The sequence below is a fragment of the Oryx dammah genome, unplaced genomic scaffold (assembly GCF_014754425.2).
Source record: "Oryx dammah isolate SB20612 unplaced genomic scaffold, SCBI_Odam_1.1 HiC_scaffold_20, whole genome shotgun sequence".
Lineage (NCBI taxonomy): Eukaryota > Metazoa > Chordata > Mammalia > Artiodactyla > Bovidae > Oryx > Oryx dammah.
In genome coordinates this window covers 64311092-64326241 of record NW_024070204.1, presented here as the reverse complement: position 1 = coordinate 64326241, position 15150 = coordinate 64311092, and the positions used below count along the sequence as shown (strand labels likewise).

The window sequence follows — 15150 nt, the reverse complement described above, 5'->3', positions numbered from 1 at the left end:
TGCCCTACAGAGAAGCCCTACAGCCCGGCTTTGCCCAACCTGCGGAGTGTCTACAGTGTCCAAAATTGTGTCCATACCTCGCCACTGTCCTCTTTGCAGGTATCTCGCCCAGCGGGCAGGCTGTGTGCGCCCAGGGCGCGAACCACTAACACCCGTCTCGCCTCTTGTCTCTCTCTGCTGAGCCTCACGTCGGCTCCGGCAACGCGGAGCACACACCTGGGGGGCCGCACTGTCCCCAACCACCCCAGAAGTGTCCCTCAGCACCGGACTCTGCTCAAGACGCAGACACAGCGACACAGGAAAACTTGTTTTACTCGCGATTCCCGAAGGTTGCAGCTGCTCGTGGCTGAGATTTCGCATCCGCTTTGTCTCTCTCTCTCTACTTGCCACAGCCCCCTCCCCCGCTTCCTCTCTCGATTAACTCCCCCGACACGCTCTCCTCCCCTTCCTCCTCCTCCTCCTCCTCCTCCGCCGGCCGCTTTCACGCGCTTCCTCCCTCCCTCCCCTGGTGTCACTTTTTGCCTACGCGCCCTCTCCCCTCCCCTCCCCTCCCTCCCCTCCCCGTCTCGCCGCTTATAGCCGGGCGCTGGGCTGCCGGGCGCAGACTGCTCGGGCAGCCGGAGAGGAGGCGGCGCGGCTGAGGCGCTGCAGAGACCGAGTGGAGACGCCAGGCGGCCGCCGGCGTGCACGGCTCTTTCCAGCTCCCTCCCCCGAGCGTTCAGCCCGCCTCCTTCCGCGGCGCCTGCGGCCGCTGGCTCGCTCTTCCCTCCGGAGCGCCCTCCGGGAGCTGCTCCGCGGGTGGCAGGCACAGAGTCCGTGACCTGGGAATCGTGAGACCGCGGCGATCAGCCCGCGGTAACCAGCCAGCGAGCCGGAGCCCCATGCGCGCTCCTTTCGCCGAGGCAGTCGCTGTTGCTCCCAGGGGCTGAGACGTCTGATCCGTCGCCTCCCCGCCGGGTTACCGAGGCCAGACCCAACTAACTGGTTGTGCACTGTGGCCGGCCGCCACTGCTGTAAGTCTCCGACACCGCCGCGGACCTGTTGCGGGCGCCGTGGGTGTCAGGGTCTGCCTGTGTGTGTGTGTGTGTGTGTGTGTGTGTGCGTGTGCGTGTGTTTGTGTGCGCGCGCGCGCACCGCGGAGCCTGGAGCTCCGACTTAGGTGGCGGTGGGGAACTGTTCTCGGGCGGAGACCCCGGCCCGCCGCTGCGCTCCTCCGGCAAGCAGAGCCGGGCACTGCCCGAGGGGCCTTCTCTGCGCCGCCGGGACAAGCCGCTGGGGAGAGAGGAGCTCAGCCAGGATACGAGCGACACCCCCCCGCCCCCGCCCCCCGCCACCCACTCCCCTCCGCGGGAAGGGCTATGCCTAGCGCGCGGGATTGTTTGTTCCCCTTGCACCCTACGCGGCACTGAGGTCACGCACAGACACCCCCTAGTGAGGGCATGTTCACTGCGGCCAGATGTCTGTGGGGAATGAATGAAAACTGCTTTCTAAAAAATTAGTTTTTTTTTTTTTTGTCATTCAAGTTGTTTAAGCCTTAACATGCCTAGTTTCGAAGGATAGGAATTGGTAGGCGGGGTGGAGATGAACCACTGAACTTGGCGTGTATCTGTTGTCGCCCACACGGGCATGTGTTAAAGAGCGTTACAAGTGCTATAGAGGACTCTATGGTAAAATGCTTTTCTTGTTCACAGTCTCTTTATAGTGTTGTTCCTTTGTTATCAATAATGTAAATTGCCTGAGAAAATCTGCCTAGTTTCTCCTTCGATGGCCTGGAGATCAGGTTCAAAACTTAAAGAAATGTGACGCTCTGCTAAGTATTGGAGGCTGAGATCCTGGTTAAAGAGCATTAAGTGAACTGAAGTTACTGTAGCCAGAATTCCTTTTGATGTTCACTGGTAATAGCAGCCCTTTTCGCCTTCTTTGTAGAGGCAGGTTAAGTATATGTGTGCGTTTTTTGGCCACTTACTTGGCATGCAAATATTATTTCTCTGGGGGCTTAAAAAATGCCAGAAGGATGATTCATTCTGTGTTGAAGGTGTGTTTAGAGTCTGTGTACATGGTTTCTGCTGATGTTTTCATTGCATACTTTTAAACCAAAAGGCAAGTTGTCTCCCTTGGGTCTTCAAGTGTACCTTTTAATCAAATATTCCTGTAAGATTGTTGGATTTTGACTGTGACACACTTCTCCATCTGGGTGGCATCCAAGATGACAGGCTAGGCTCTTCTGCTGGCTTTTGAACCTACTTGGGAAATCCAGGAGCATAAACACAGGCTGTAAAGAGATGCAGATCCCATATCCCAGTCTTCTAAACTGTTATGTTAAGTATAAGCCTGGCTATGAGTGTTGTTTTACACTGCTCAGGGAAATGCCTTCTGGGCCTGGTGGGTGTGATTCCAGCTCAATCTGCAGGCACTTTGGTGCTTCTGTACCTTGTGCAAGAGCCTCATTCTTCTGTCAGCTGCATTCACTCTCAGCCAGAAAGAAGGCAGCTTTTTTTTTTTTTTTTTAAATTGAAATACAGTTGATTTACAATGTTGTTAGTTTCAGGTATACAGCAAAGTATTCAGAATACACACACGTTTATGAATTCTTTTCCATTATAGGCTATTGCAGGACATTGAGTATATATGCTATACGGTAGGTCCTATACTATACAGTAGGTCCTTGTTGGCTGTCTATTTTATATATAGTAGTGTGTGTATTTTAATCCCAAACTCCTAATTTATTCCTTCTTTCCCCCTTGGTAACCATAAGTTTATTTTCTATGTGTGTGTCTATTTCTGTTTTGTAAATAAGTTCATTTCTATCTTTTTTAAAAAAAGGTTTTCCATTTGCGCAATATCATATGACGTTTGTCTTTATCTGACTTACTTTGTGTGATAATCTCTAGGTCCATCCAAGGGAGGCAGGTTTTGAGATTGCTTTGGAAGCGTTAGTTAAAAAAAACATTAAAAAGCATAGCTACTCATTTGGAATTCTTGCAATTTTCTATATAAGGCATACGGGTATTTATACCATTTTTTGAGGTTTAGGCTAAAACTCTTCTTCAAAGTACTGAAGATTGAATGTGCTCATGCTCATGTGACTACAGCAGTTGAACAGCAGGGATGCTAATTCAGGTTTTGAACACATTGGAGACCCTGGTGCAGTTACATGGGGTCCTGTTGGTTGCTCTTTGGAGCACTGGGCCTTGGGTGACATGGACTAGACCTTAGAGGCTTAGTTTGAGGTGGGGGTGATGCTGGCCTCTTCACCATTTGTCACAGCTCAGGTCACTGTGGAGACTGATGGGTGCTTCCTAAAGTCTTAACACCAGAGCCCTAGGACTCTGTTGTTTATTTTCTTCTCCAGTAAATCATGGTTACTCATGATGAAAAGTTACATGCCTAAAATAAAAGAAAACAAGTTGCAACTCCTAATATATGAGACCAGTGAGTCAAAGGCACCTGCCTCTGTTATTCTCTGTGCCTGCCTTGCCTCCACTGGTCAGGTTGAAGGAAACAAGGCTGGTAAGGACTGGCTGTTCCCTGTTTAGAACAGATACTGTATCGATGCAGTTCACCGTCCTGGAATAAACAGCTTCCCTACGAATCCTCTGACAGGCGGGTTCCTGAAGCCTTTATTCCTTTGACTTAACAGAAGGGTAGGGTTAAAAAGGAAGAAGATAATTCAATTTTTGAAGATAGGTGATAGGCATGTCCTGTATCTTTAGCTTACACTTTGATTACTGAGGAAAGCCAAAGAGTCGATTCGGTTCTGCTATAATTCCCATTTAGATACTGAGGAAAGCACTGTAGTCGGCAAATAAATTCTAGAGTGACCCTAAGTTAACAATGGCTGGCAACACACACACACACACACACACACACACACACACACGTGTGTATGTGTGTTTTGATTTAGATAAAGTAACATTAGCATTCTGATCTCCCTATATACAGGTGCCAGCATTTGCAGGTACCTAGGGATGGCCCTGGTGATCCCTGTGTAATTGAGAGAGAGCAGTGGATACACGCTTTGTTCTTGAAGTTGGTTTTCTAAGAACTGACTTAAAGCAGGGAGAACAGAACATTGGAACTCCTCTGAGTTTGCTACTCAAACTAGTCTTTCTTTTCTGGGCATAAATCCCCATTTTGGAAGCTGGCCAGAACAGAAAAGGTGGGTGGTAATTGAGGCCAGAGTCTATTCTGTGTTTCCAGCATAGCTTGCTGATCAGTATATGGTCATGTTTATATTGGGGCTCTTTTAGGACTGAAGTGGTAGAGGTGTCTGGTTAGAAATGATTTGTAATGTTAAGTAAATGTTTGGTCACTTCAGAAGTTGGCTTACACCTGTGGTTTTAGTGTTACATTTCCCATTTACTGTACCTACACTTTGGTAAAGACAGTGGGTATTACCAAAGGAATTCTTAATGGAATTAATTAGTAGGTATTTGTCTTACACATGGCTTTATGTTGCATAGGGCGTTAAAACTTATGCCCATCCCGGCGTTACGAGAGCTGGAGGCCTGGCATTGCAAGTGACCAGCCCTGAATCAGCTGGACCAGGGCAGGGACCTGTGAGAATGAGACCTTGATCCTCTTGGCTTTTGCTGACTTACATTCTCAAGGACTTCAACATCCTGAAACTTGGCAATCAGGTTTTCCAAGATGAACCTGCTCTTGAGCAGTGACTTTTTTTTTAAACAACGTATAGTTTACATAGCTCAACAGTAGTGTAAGTGCCTTTCCTTATCGGTAACTGTCTCTGGCTTTGGATGGGCCTGGCCAGCCATTATTGAGAATAGTAGGCAGCGGGGCCCACAGCGCAGTGTTCTGTTCCCTCGTGTCTTTTGTCTTCTGGTTTCGACTGGGGCTTTGGCTCGGCTGTTCCGCACACTGGGAGCATCTCTGTTCAGTAGTTGTGTCTGGTTTTTTGCAGGAGTGGAAACAATGTCTGTCAGTGTGCATGAGAACCGCAAGTCCAGGGCCAGCAGTGGCTCCATCAACATCTACCTGTTCCACAAGTCCTCCTACGCAGACAGTGTCCTCACTCACCTGAACCTGTTGCGCCAGCAGCGCCTCTTCACTGATGTCCTTCTCCACGCGGGCAACAGGACCTTCCCTTGTCACCGGGCAGTGCTGGCTGCGTGCAGCCGCTACTTCGAAGCCATGTTCAGCGGGGGCCTGAAAGAGAGCCAGGACAGTGAAGTCAACTTCGACAATTCCATCCACCCGGAAGTCTTGGAGCTGCTCCTCGACTATGCCTACTCCTCCCGGGTCATCATCAATGAAGAAAATGCAGAATCGCTCCTGGAAGCCGGCGACATGCTGGAGTTTCAAGACATCCGGGATGCGTGTGCCGAGTTCCTGGAAAAGAACCTGCACCCCACCAACTGCCTGGGCATGCTGCTGCTGTCTGACGCACACCAGTGCACCAAGCTGTATGAGCTCTCCTGGCGGATGTGTCTCAGCAACTTCCAGACCATCAGGAAGAACGAAGATTTCCTGCAGCTGCCCCAGGACATGGTAGTGCAGCTCTTGTCCAGTGAAGAGCTGGAGACTGAAGACGAAAGGCTTGTGTACGAGTCTGCAATTAACTGGATCAGCTACGACCTGAAGAAGCGCTACTGCTACCTCCCAGAGCTGTTGCAGACGGTGCGGCTGGCACTGCTGCCGGCCATCTATCTCATGGAGAACGTGGCCATGGAAGAACTCATCACCAAGCAGAGGAAGAGCAAGGAGATCGTGGAAGAGGCCATCAGGTGCAAACTGAAAATCCTGCAGAACGACGGTGTGGTGACCAGCCTCTGTGCCCGGCCCCGGAAAACCGGCCATGCCCTCTTCCTCTTGGGAGGACAGACTTTCATGTGTGACAAACTGTATCTGGTCGACCAGAAGGCCAAAGAGATCATTCCCAAGGCTGACATCCCAAGCCCGAGAAAAGAATTCAGTGCGTGTGCAATTGGCTGCAAAGTATATATTACTGGAGGACGAGGGTCTGAGAATGGAGTCTCGAAAGACGTCTGGGTGTATGATACCCTGCATGAGGAGTGGTCCAAGGCGGCCCCCATGCTGGTGGCCAGGTTTGGCCACGGCTCTGCTGAACTCAAGCACTGCCTGTATGTGGTCGGCGGGCACACTGCCGCCACTGGCTGCCTCCCAGCCTCCCCCTCAGTCTCTCTGAAGCAAGTGGAACATTACGACCCCACAACCAACAAATGGACCATGGTGGCTCCCCTCCGAGAAGGGGTCAGCAACGCCGCAGTGGTGAGTGCCAAGCTCAAGCTGTTTGCTTTTGGGGGTACCAGCGTCAGTCATGACAAGCTCCCCAAAGTTCAGTGTTACGATCAGTGTGAAAACAGGTGGACGGTCCCAGCCACCTGTCCGCAGCCCTGGCGTTACACGGCGGCAGCTGTGCTGGGCAACCAGATTTTTATTATGGGGGGAGATACGGAGTTCTCCGCCTGCTCTGCATATAAATTCAACAGCGAGACTTACCAGTGGACCAAGGTGGGAGACGTGACGGCAAAGCGCATGAGCTGCCACGCCGTGGCCTCCGGAAACAAACTCTACGTGGTTGGAGGGTACTTTGGCATTCAGCGATGCAAAACTCTGGACTGCTACGACCCAACGTTGGACGCGTGGAGCAGCATCACCACCGTCCCGTACTCGCTGATCCCCACCGCCTTCGTCAGCACCTGGAAACATCTGCCTTCTTAAATGCCTCGCCTCCTGGAGAGAGTGAGCGTGAGGTAAGTCAGCTTAGCTGTAAGTATCTGTATAGTTGAGAGAGCTGTTTAAGCTCGTACGTGGAATAAGACAGGTTCCGTATAGCCCATCCTATAGAGGTGCCACACAAACTATACCAATAAAAGCACTTGCACCCCAAAGCTTAAACACTTCTGTTGACCACAGCTGCAACCCCCCCACCCCCCGCCCCAGATCATCAGCAAGTGGTTCTCAGCCTCTACTGAGCCTCAGAATCTCCCAAGGAGCTTTCCAAAATCTGCACACCCCAGAGGCTGGGTTTGTTGGGTCTGGATGGGTCCTAGGCATTAGCATTTTTAGAAAGTTCTTCAGTGGTTCTAACTATGACCTGGTTGAGAACCCTGACCTATGTTAATAATGCCAGCTGATGTCTTCTGAGCCTTCCCCCTTTGCTGGCTGTTGGGCTGTATGTTTCACATGGGTCTTTTCATTTGGTCCCCACAACAACCCTGTGGGATATTATTACAGGAGCACTTTATAGATGAAAACACCTGATGTACAGAGGGGTTAAGTAAGTTGCCTGAGGTCATAGGGCTCAGCAGGCGGAAAGGTTGGGCAAGACTTCAACCCAGGCAGTCTGGCTGTACAGCGTAAGCACTTCAGCTCATGCCAAACGGGCATTTAGTACCCTTCACACTGGTATCACCCCAGGAGATAATTGTTGATATTTAGACTGAGCTTCCTCAAACCCTTTTTGGAATGAAGTGGGGTTTCAGAAATTGAATGCTGAAAATTATTTCCAGTGTATTCTGTCCAGAATTATTTATTAGCTTATTTAAAATTTCCCCTGCCACCCCCCCATCCCCAAACTGCCCCCCTTAGGGCATTCACTAACTTTCGTGAGATCTGGGTCTGTCCTTGGAAAAAGTGGCACCTGCATTGTATGAGCTTGAGCCATCCAAACCGCCCTCCCTGCAGCTTTTCAGAGTTAATCACTCAGGCTGACCCCATTGTCAGGGTGAACAAGAGTTGTGTTTCTGTGTCATATATCTGAGTACATAATGGTTGTCTTGTGTACTTAAGAGTATATCATACTCTTGGTTCAAATAATTAATAGGCCTTCGCAGTTCAGGGTTCAGGGAGCTAATGGCTGCCTTGCTTGCTTGTAAAGCACTCTCGGGATTGGCCCCGAAGTCACTTAAGCATGTGTAAGCGTAGCACAGAGCACATAGAATGGGTTGATTTGTTTTGGTGACTAGAGGGCTCATTACTAATAATAAGAGGATGAAGTTTAAGAATCTGCTTTGGAGGAGCTGCTTGTGAAAATGAACTCATTACTTGGAAAGGTTTGGTTCTGTGTTTAGTATGTTTCACACCTTTCAAGGGGACCGTCTAGCAAAGAGGGGGTTTGGACTCTTCGTTTGTCTTCTCTTTCCTCATCTCTTACAGCTTGTTTAGAAACACCAATAAAATTGACCTCCCTTTCACATGTAATCTTTCTGTTTCTTTCATTTCTTCTTCATCTCCTCCCGCCTGTTACAGGTGGTACAGTTCTTAGTAACGTAATGTTTACCTGTACTGAGACACCGTCAGGGGTGCAGGACTGTCCTCTGGGGAGCAAATAGGGTAACTGTTCCAAACCAAACTGGTTTTTGCAGCCTTGCTGGCATCTCAGTAATCCTGAATAAACAAATGCTCTGAAAGGGGTTATTTCATTTGCAATATATATGCATTACTCAACTCTAAACCAAGTTTAAAGAACCTTCTAGGCAGAAGCATCAATTAACAGCATGCTAAATTGGGTGTTAGTCCAGAATTGACTATATTTGCATAGGAGAGCCTTAAAAATTGCCAGTGACAGTGGTGATACTTCCAAGTGGTAATTGGCTTGGCATCATTGGAGCAAGATAAGGAACTGGAGGCAGAAAGAGAGTGGCCACATGTGTCTGGTTCTAGCCTTCAGCTGTGGAGTCTGGACCTCTCTGCACTTCAGACTTCCCCTTTGTTAAATGAGTGATTCAAATTGTGCTTTCCTTGAGATCTGTCCCAGTTTAGACTTGGATGAATTGATAAATGAGAAAAAAGCAAAGAAAGGGGTAAAAATACCTAGCCCATGTCTGTGTTTTCTTTCTTCCATTCAATTTAAACCTTACCTCGAAGTGGAATTAGCTTTATGTGTTGTGGGAAAATGAGGTTTCTATGACTGTTACCTGCTTGTTATCTCTATACTTCATTTTTGGTACCTTCTTTCTCAGCCCAGAGCGAATATGTTAGCAAACACTTGAATTCACCCTCTCCTGGGTCTTTGAACCTATTTAATCACACATGTCTGGGCCCTGGGAAATGGAGCAAAAAAAGTGTTGGGTTATATTCGAAACATATCCTCTCCACTCTTGGTGCTATTAGCCAGAGTCAAGCACCGGACAAGCAAATTTGAGGGGGCTGGATTTGCCTTTTTAAAGGATGGTGTGGGCCTGATCAAAGCCACTCTTGCAGTTTCCGACGGGGAGAATGTTGGTTTAAATTTTTAAAGTTTACTGCACACCAGATAATGTTAAAACACTTAAGCCGGATGGAGTGACTTAAAAGAAGTACTGTGTAGGTATCAGACGTGAGCTGCAAGCGCTTCCGGGACCTGGCTTTGCCTTCCAAATGTAGGTGCTACCTGAATTAGTACAGTGTTAACACAAAGTTTCCCTCTGCCTGAAAGCTTATCCACCAAGGTGATTTTAACTCTTTGTTGCTGCTCTGTCAGCCCTGGGAGGGACAGAAAGGAAATGCCTTTGATTTCGCTGCGTGTTCATGGTGCTCTGTGGCTCCAGTTGACAACACTTGGATTTTTTTTGTTCCCTGCTCCCTTTTCTAGAAGTGTTTTTGTTTTGGGTTTTTTTTTTTGGGGGGGGTTTGTTTTTCTGTTTGAGTATGCAACGTCTTGAAATTTCATATTATTACAAGATACATTCTTTTGGCCTCATGTTAATGTATAAGTTCCAAGGAGGTGGAGGTGGGGGATGACACCGTAGTCTAAGGAATGTCTTGAAAGCTTGAATCACTGTTTTGAAATGAAAGAAACAGCTAATGGAATGAATCAGACTTCTGAACACAGGAGAGAAAGAAGGACTCCGTGAGTGATGCGCGGCCGCTCCTGAATTCTCTTTGTCTCTACTTGGAATTTCAGCATTGGGGCTGCAGATTCCTATGCTAGGGCTGGAAATGTGCTCCAAGACCAGATAGGGGGAGCTTTTCAAAGACAAAAGCCCTCTGCAAACTCTCCTTATGTAAAATTAGACTTAACCAAGTGTGAAGGATGGGTGGTGTGAGAAACCACCAGCTCCCATGAAACCTGCAAGCTTGTGCTTACAGCACCTTGAACTGATGATCGACGGGCGGTCAGTCCTGTAGGTGATAATGCTGAACGCTGCGTGCCACAGCCCGAGTCTCCTAAGTGTGGACTGATGAACTTGGAAAATAGACTCCAGCCTTGGCTGCTGAGGCCTGGTGTGCTGTCTTGTGAAAAGAAGCGAGGCTGACTTCTGCCGTAATGAATAGCAGAGATGCATTTAAGTAAGAGGATTAATATGTCTGCTTTCTATATGGTGAATAAACTTAATTTGGAATCCTTTATGGTAAATGGGCCAAAGAGGGTGGGGGTGAGTTGGCAAAGGAATCTCTTGTGACCCTCTGGTGATCACTTTACAGTGGTGCTGTTTAACTATGGAGAGGAATTACGCATATCAGAAGCAGAAGATGTAATAGCACCTAGGTGTATAGGTTTGATTTGATGTATGTATGGTTAATCAGGAAGTGAGGATCTTTTCTGTGGATACCATTGTTTTTGCTGGAGCGTCTGCATGCACGAATGCACAAGTGTGCTCATTTAAGTCTGGCATTTTAAATGTCTTTGCACATTGCCTACCAAAATTAAGACCTTTAGAAGCAATATTGACCAGCTCTGTCCTGAGTTAAATTTTTTTTTTTAGATTTGAGACTAACAAAAAAATCTTCCTTCTCTTCTATTTTAGCTGACTCCATCCCTCGATGAGACAAGATGAGATTTCTACTTTGGAGAGGCCAAATCGAATGAAAGACAAGAAAAAGGAAAAGAAGTTGCTACAAGACTCGCATCCAGTCCGCCGCACCTTGTAAATGCTTCTAACTGGACATGAAGGAAGGGGGTGGGGGAGGGGGTGGGATTTTCAGTGCAAGTAGCACATGGTTTAAATATGAATGAACAAACCTGTGATCTAGTCCTTGTCTTGTAATTGTGGATTAATGTCAGCATTAATCAGCTTCTCAAAGGGAGAGAAAAGCCAGCCCTTTTTCCTTGCTGTACCATATTCAGCATTTGATTTTCCATGGGTTCCACCACTTATGTGTAAAATTCGAAATGGTTGTCACCTCTCTCTGAGGAGCAAGCTTGAAGTCTCCACACCAGCTGCTGTTGGAGATTTGAAAACCCGACTGTGGGGCCAGGAGGGGCGGTGGCTGGGCTGGCTGCAGAAGTGAGGACCGCTGGACTCCACACTAATCTCCCAGGGCTGTGCTCCCCAGAAACGCTTCTGAACAATGGGGACATTGTTGGTAGCTGTTTGCTAGACGTTCTTTTCTATTTATAAGTGACTTTAAACTTTCCCTTGGCTGGTAAGAAATGTGTTGTAGATTTAGCTATTTATTGTTTGAATCCTGCATGCTGAAACAGTGCTTATAGTTGTCTTCACGTGTATGGACGCGTCTGAATGGTTGTACGTTTTGCACAATTTTGTGACCGTTATGATGTGCTCTGCTGCACAAAAGTGAAAACTTTGGCGTTACAATTAGGGGTATAACTGGAGGGTGGGTTGGGCAGGGTTGGGGGGGAAGATTTTGTAAATGTCAAGACAGGGAAAGATTACAAAATAGAAACTTAAAGTTACATCCTAGAGGTAGGGAAAGCATGAAGGTCATTTTTTTCTTAAACTTAAGTCAGCTTTGGGGTGTCGTGGGCTCTGGTCATGCCAGTGGCTCCTGGGGCAAGGGAAGCCATCTTTCTGTCCTTCCCATCCCTGTTCGATTTACTTGCTTCTGTCTCAGCTACTGAAGTTTGGAAAGGACCAAATCACTTGGCAGTTTTTTGTTTTTATTTCCCCTTTGTGTGATATCCTGAAATCCTGGAAATTCTATGGACTAGTTCTGTATATAGGGCACAGGTAAAGGCATTGTCCAAAGTTTATTTATTTATTTATTACCCTGTGAGAATGCTTGGCCATAAGCCCAGTTAACAGGAAAAAACAGAACTCTCACCGACAGAAATTAATTCGCTCATTAGATTTGCTTGACCAAAACTGGTCGTTCTCTATTCCTGCTGTAGCATTTAGCAAGTGCTAAAAGTTCTCCAAGGTGATATTCAGAGGGGTACAGTGTAAACTTCAGTGCTCTCTCTTAGGTAAGTCTCTGAAAGAACTCTTTGGTACACAAAAGTGACACATATGGCCCCCCAAACACCAAAGAACTGTAAGCAGTGGCCCCCGCTGAGAGGCCTCCCTGGAGAGCTGGAAATGGGTTGTGAATACATTCTTTGCTAATTTCAGTGCTTGTTTGCTAAACGTGTCGTGATAGGTATTAGTGGTAGACTCATAGGTGCTTCCTCGCAAGTGTCTGGGGAAGCCTAGCATTTGCAGTTCACACTGCTTCCATTGCTGTTTCTCATAATCTTGTATCTTAGAAAATAGGGTTTAAGACCAATAACCTTTGACATTGTGTGTTTGCATTGTCTAAAGACAGATGAATCCCTCACATTTCTCTCCACCTGAATTCATTAGACTAATTGTACATGTCTGTCCGTGCCGTGAATAAGTGGGCTATAGTTGGACCAAAATAAATGAGCCATTGAAATCAAAGGGAGGGTCTCAATGCTTTCTAGCAGTCAGTCCCTCGCTCTTAGATGTGTTCTAAGCAATGCAAATGTCTGGTTGATTGTACCCTGGCAGTATATTGTAGCAGTTACAGCTCCGTAGTTCATGATGCAAATCTGGCAAGATGTGGGTGTCTCTACATGGCTTTTGAGAGCAGGGTGAATTTTCTGCAGCTGTTTCGAAGTTGTGGTCTGTCCTTGAATCCTCTATTAATTGCAGTGTGTGAGCCAGAGGGAGCGGTGGTCAGGGTGGGCCCGCAGCCTGCAGGGAACTTTCTGGACTCCTGCTCTTTGAATTGACAGAGGCATTTGGGCTCACTACTTGACCATTCTCACCCTGTGAAATGTCCTACACTTTGAAGCGAATGCAATTCACAGCACAGCGCACACAAAAACCTTGGCATAAGACAGAGAAGGTTCTTCTTATTCTGTGGACTGGTTGCTGTGGAAACGGATAACAAAGGGCAGCCTTCCACTTCTGGTATAATTGTGTAGACCCCTTTTCTCTGGGCTTGACACCTGTCTGAATAAGAATGATTAGAGCTGAATAATATCCCTCTCTTGACTATTTTGAGTATGTGGTTAACGTACAAAACTGTGTAAGTTGAAGAAGTAAAGTGTTCGTGTTCATATGTACTTGTTTGCTACTACATTTTTGAGGTTTTGTAAAACTGTTATTTTTTTTTTCACAATGTGAAACTGAAGGTCAAATAAATTATTAGAGATTTTCTCTTCATTGTGTGTATGGGTCATTATTGAATATAATTTTAGGCATTGAAAAATTGTACTTTTTCTAGTTGAATTCAAAAGAGAATCATTTCAAATTTTTCTGGGTGTCCTCTATTTCACCATTTGGTTATATCCATTTATTAGAGCAATTTTGCTTTAATTTTTAAGTAATTTAAAGTTTTGAGCTTTTAGAATGTTTAAGCAAACCCAAAGTATACCTCAGTTGGGCTTACTGATAGTTTAGAATATAAAGTCATATATTATGTAGTGATAAGACAACATGCTTAATATATAGAAGGAATTTAGTTTTTGTACTCCTCATGGGATATGTTTTGTGAGAAAAGAGGCTGGAGGTAAATCCTGTTTTCATCTGACACTGCCTTAGAGTCATTTAAAGTAAGTGGAAATGTATGCATATTATTTCTTTGAAGTGACACGAAAACCACAAGTTTAACCCCTCTGGTACACTTAGCTTCTTTCCAGTTGAAAGCCGCCATCCCAGCCGGCTCATCGTAAAGCCTCTTGCCCCCACTTCGGGATGGCTTTGTGTCTCATGGAGATGCTCCTTTATCACTTAAGGTGGACTCCTTGTTGTTTTAACAGTCAGAGCAACATTGGGCATAATCTTTTTTGGATAGACCATAAATACTGCCTAATTAGAAGTCTAGGAGAGACACAAGTAGGCAGAATGCAATTACTGCCCTTGGACTTGGACCAAGATGTCAGAGCAGATGCCTCAGGTTTTACAGAAGCGTCATTCAGGCCCATGCTGGGTGAGGCTGGTCCGGAGCCAAGCCTTGAGAACAAGTGACAAGAGTCTTCCGGTCCCTCGGCACACAGTGCTTGTGACCCATGGAAGCCCTGCTGTTGACATCATCTATGACAGCATGTGACGTGGTGAGAGGAGAGAGTTAGTGGACACGTGGGACTCAGATGCTGAGGGAAAGCCTTGATGCCAGTCCTCAGAAGGCTGGAGAAGAGTTCATGATTTGGACCGACTTCTCATTCTCAGGAGTTCTTATCATCTCAGTAGGGATGTGTAAACAGATTAAAGAAGATACTAAAGATTCCTAATTTTCATTCATTTGTAAATTTCATTTCATTCAGTTATCCTTATCACCCTAATGGTGACTGCATTAGTCTGGATTGCCTTCAAATGTGTATAACATCAAGTGAAATCTGGCCATGGGTTTAACCACACTGGTGAAAACTTTCGGAGGCTGGCAGTCCAGGGCTTGGACAGTATCCCTACAAGGCCATCAGGGGTCTGGGGTTCTTCTTAAAAAAAAAAATTATTTATTTTGTTTGTCTGTGCGAAGTCCAGCTGCTGCAAGTGGGATCCTCAGTTGCAGACGAGGGACCTTTAGTTTCAGCATGTCTTTAGTTTCAGACTTCTCTGTCTAGGAATCCAAGCCGGGCCCCCTGCATTGGGAGGGCAGAGTCCCAGGCTCTGGATTACCAGGGAAGTCCCGGGGGCTCTTCTGCCTCGACATCCTGGGCATGGGCCTCTGGTCCTTATGCCTACAGGCTGGCAGCTGTGCTGTGCTGTGCTTTGTCCCTCAGTCGTGTCCAAATCTTGGACTGTAGCCTGCTAGGCTTCTCTACCGATGGGATTCTCCTGGCAAGGATATTAGAGTGGGTTGCCATGTTCTCCAGGGAATCTTCCCAACCCAGGGATTGAACCGGGGTCTCCTGCCTTGTAGGTGGATTCTTTACCAGCTGGGCTACCAGAAAAGCCCATGGCAGCTGTACCTCACAGAACTGCATGTGCATTCTAGGTGGCAAAGATGGGGGCAAAGGGGAAGAAGTATCTGTCAGATGAAATTTCCTTTTTCTTGAGA

The 15150-nt window shown here is 46.9% G+C and overlaps 1 protein-coding gene across 1 annotated transcript; it reads left to right on the top strand.

Annotated features, from left to right (window-relative positions):
• The first annotated feature begins 593 nt into the window (after window positions 1–593).
• On the top strand, window positions 594–13316 carry ENC1 (ectodermal-neural cortex 1). Its single transcript, XM_040262717.1, has 3 exons — window positions 594–1013; window positions 4922–6734; window positions 10713–13316. Exon 2 carries the CDS (start codon window positions 4933–4935, stop codon window positions 6700–6702), a length of 1770 nt encoding a protein of 589 aa, XP_040118651.1. The 5' UTR covers window positions 594–1013; window positions 4922–4932; the 3' UTR covers window positions 6703–6734; window positions 10713–13316.
• The last annotated feature ends 1834 nt before the right edge of the window (window positions 13317–15150 follow it).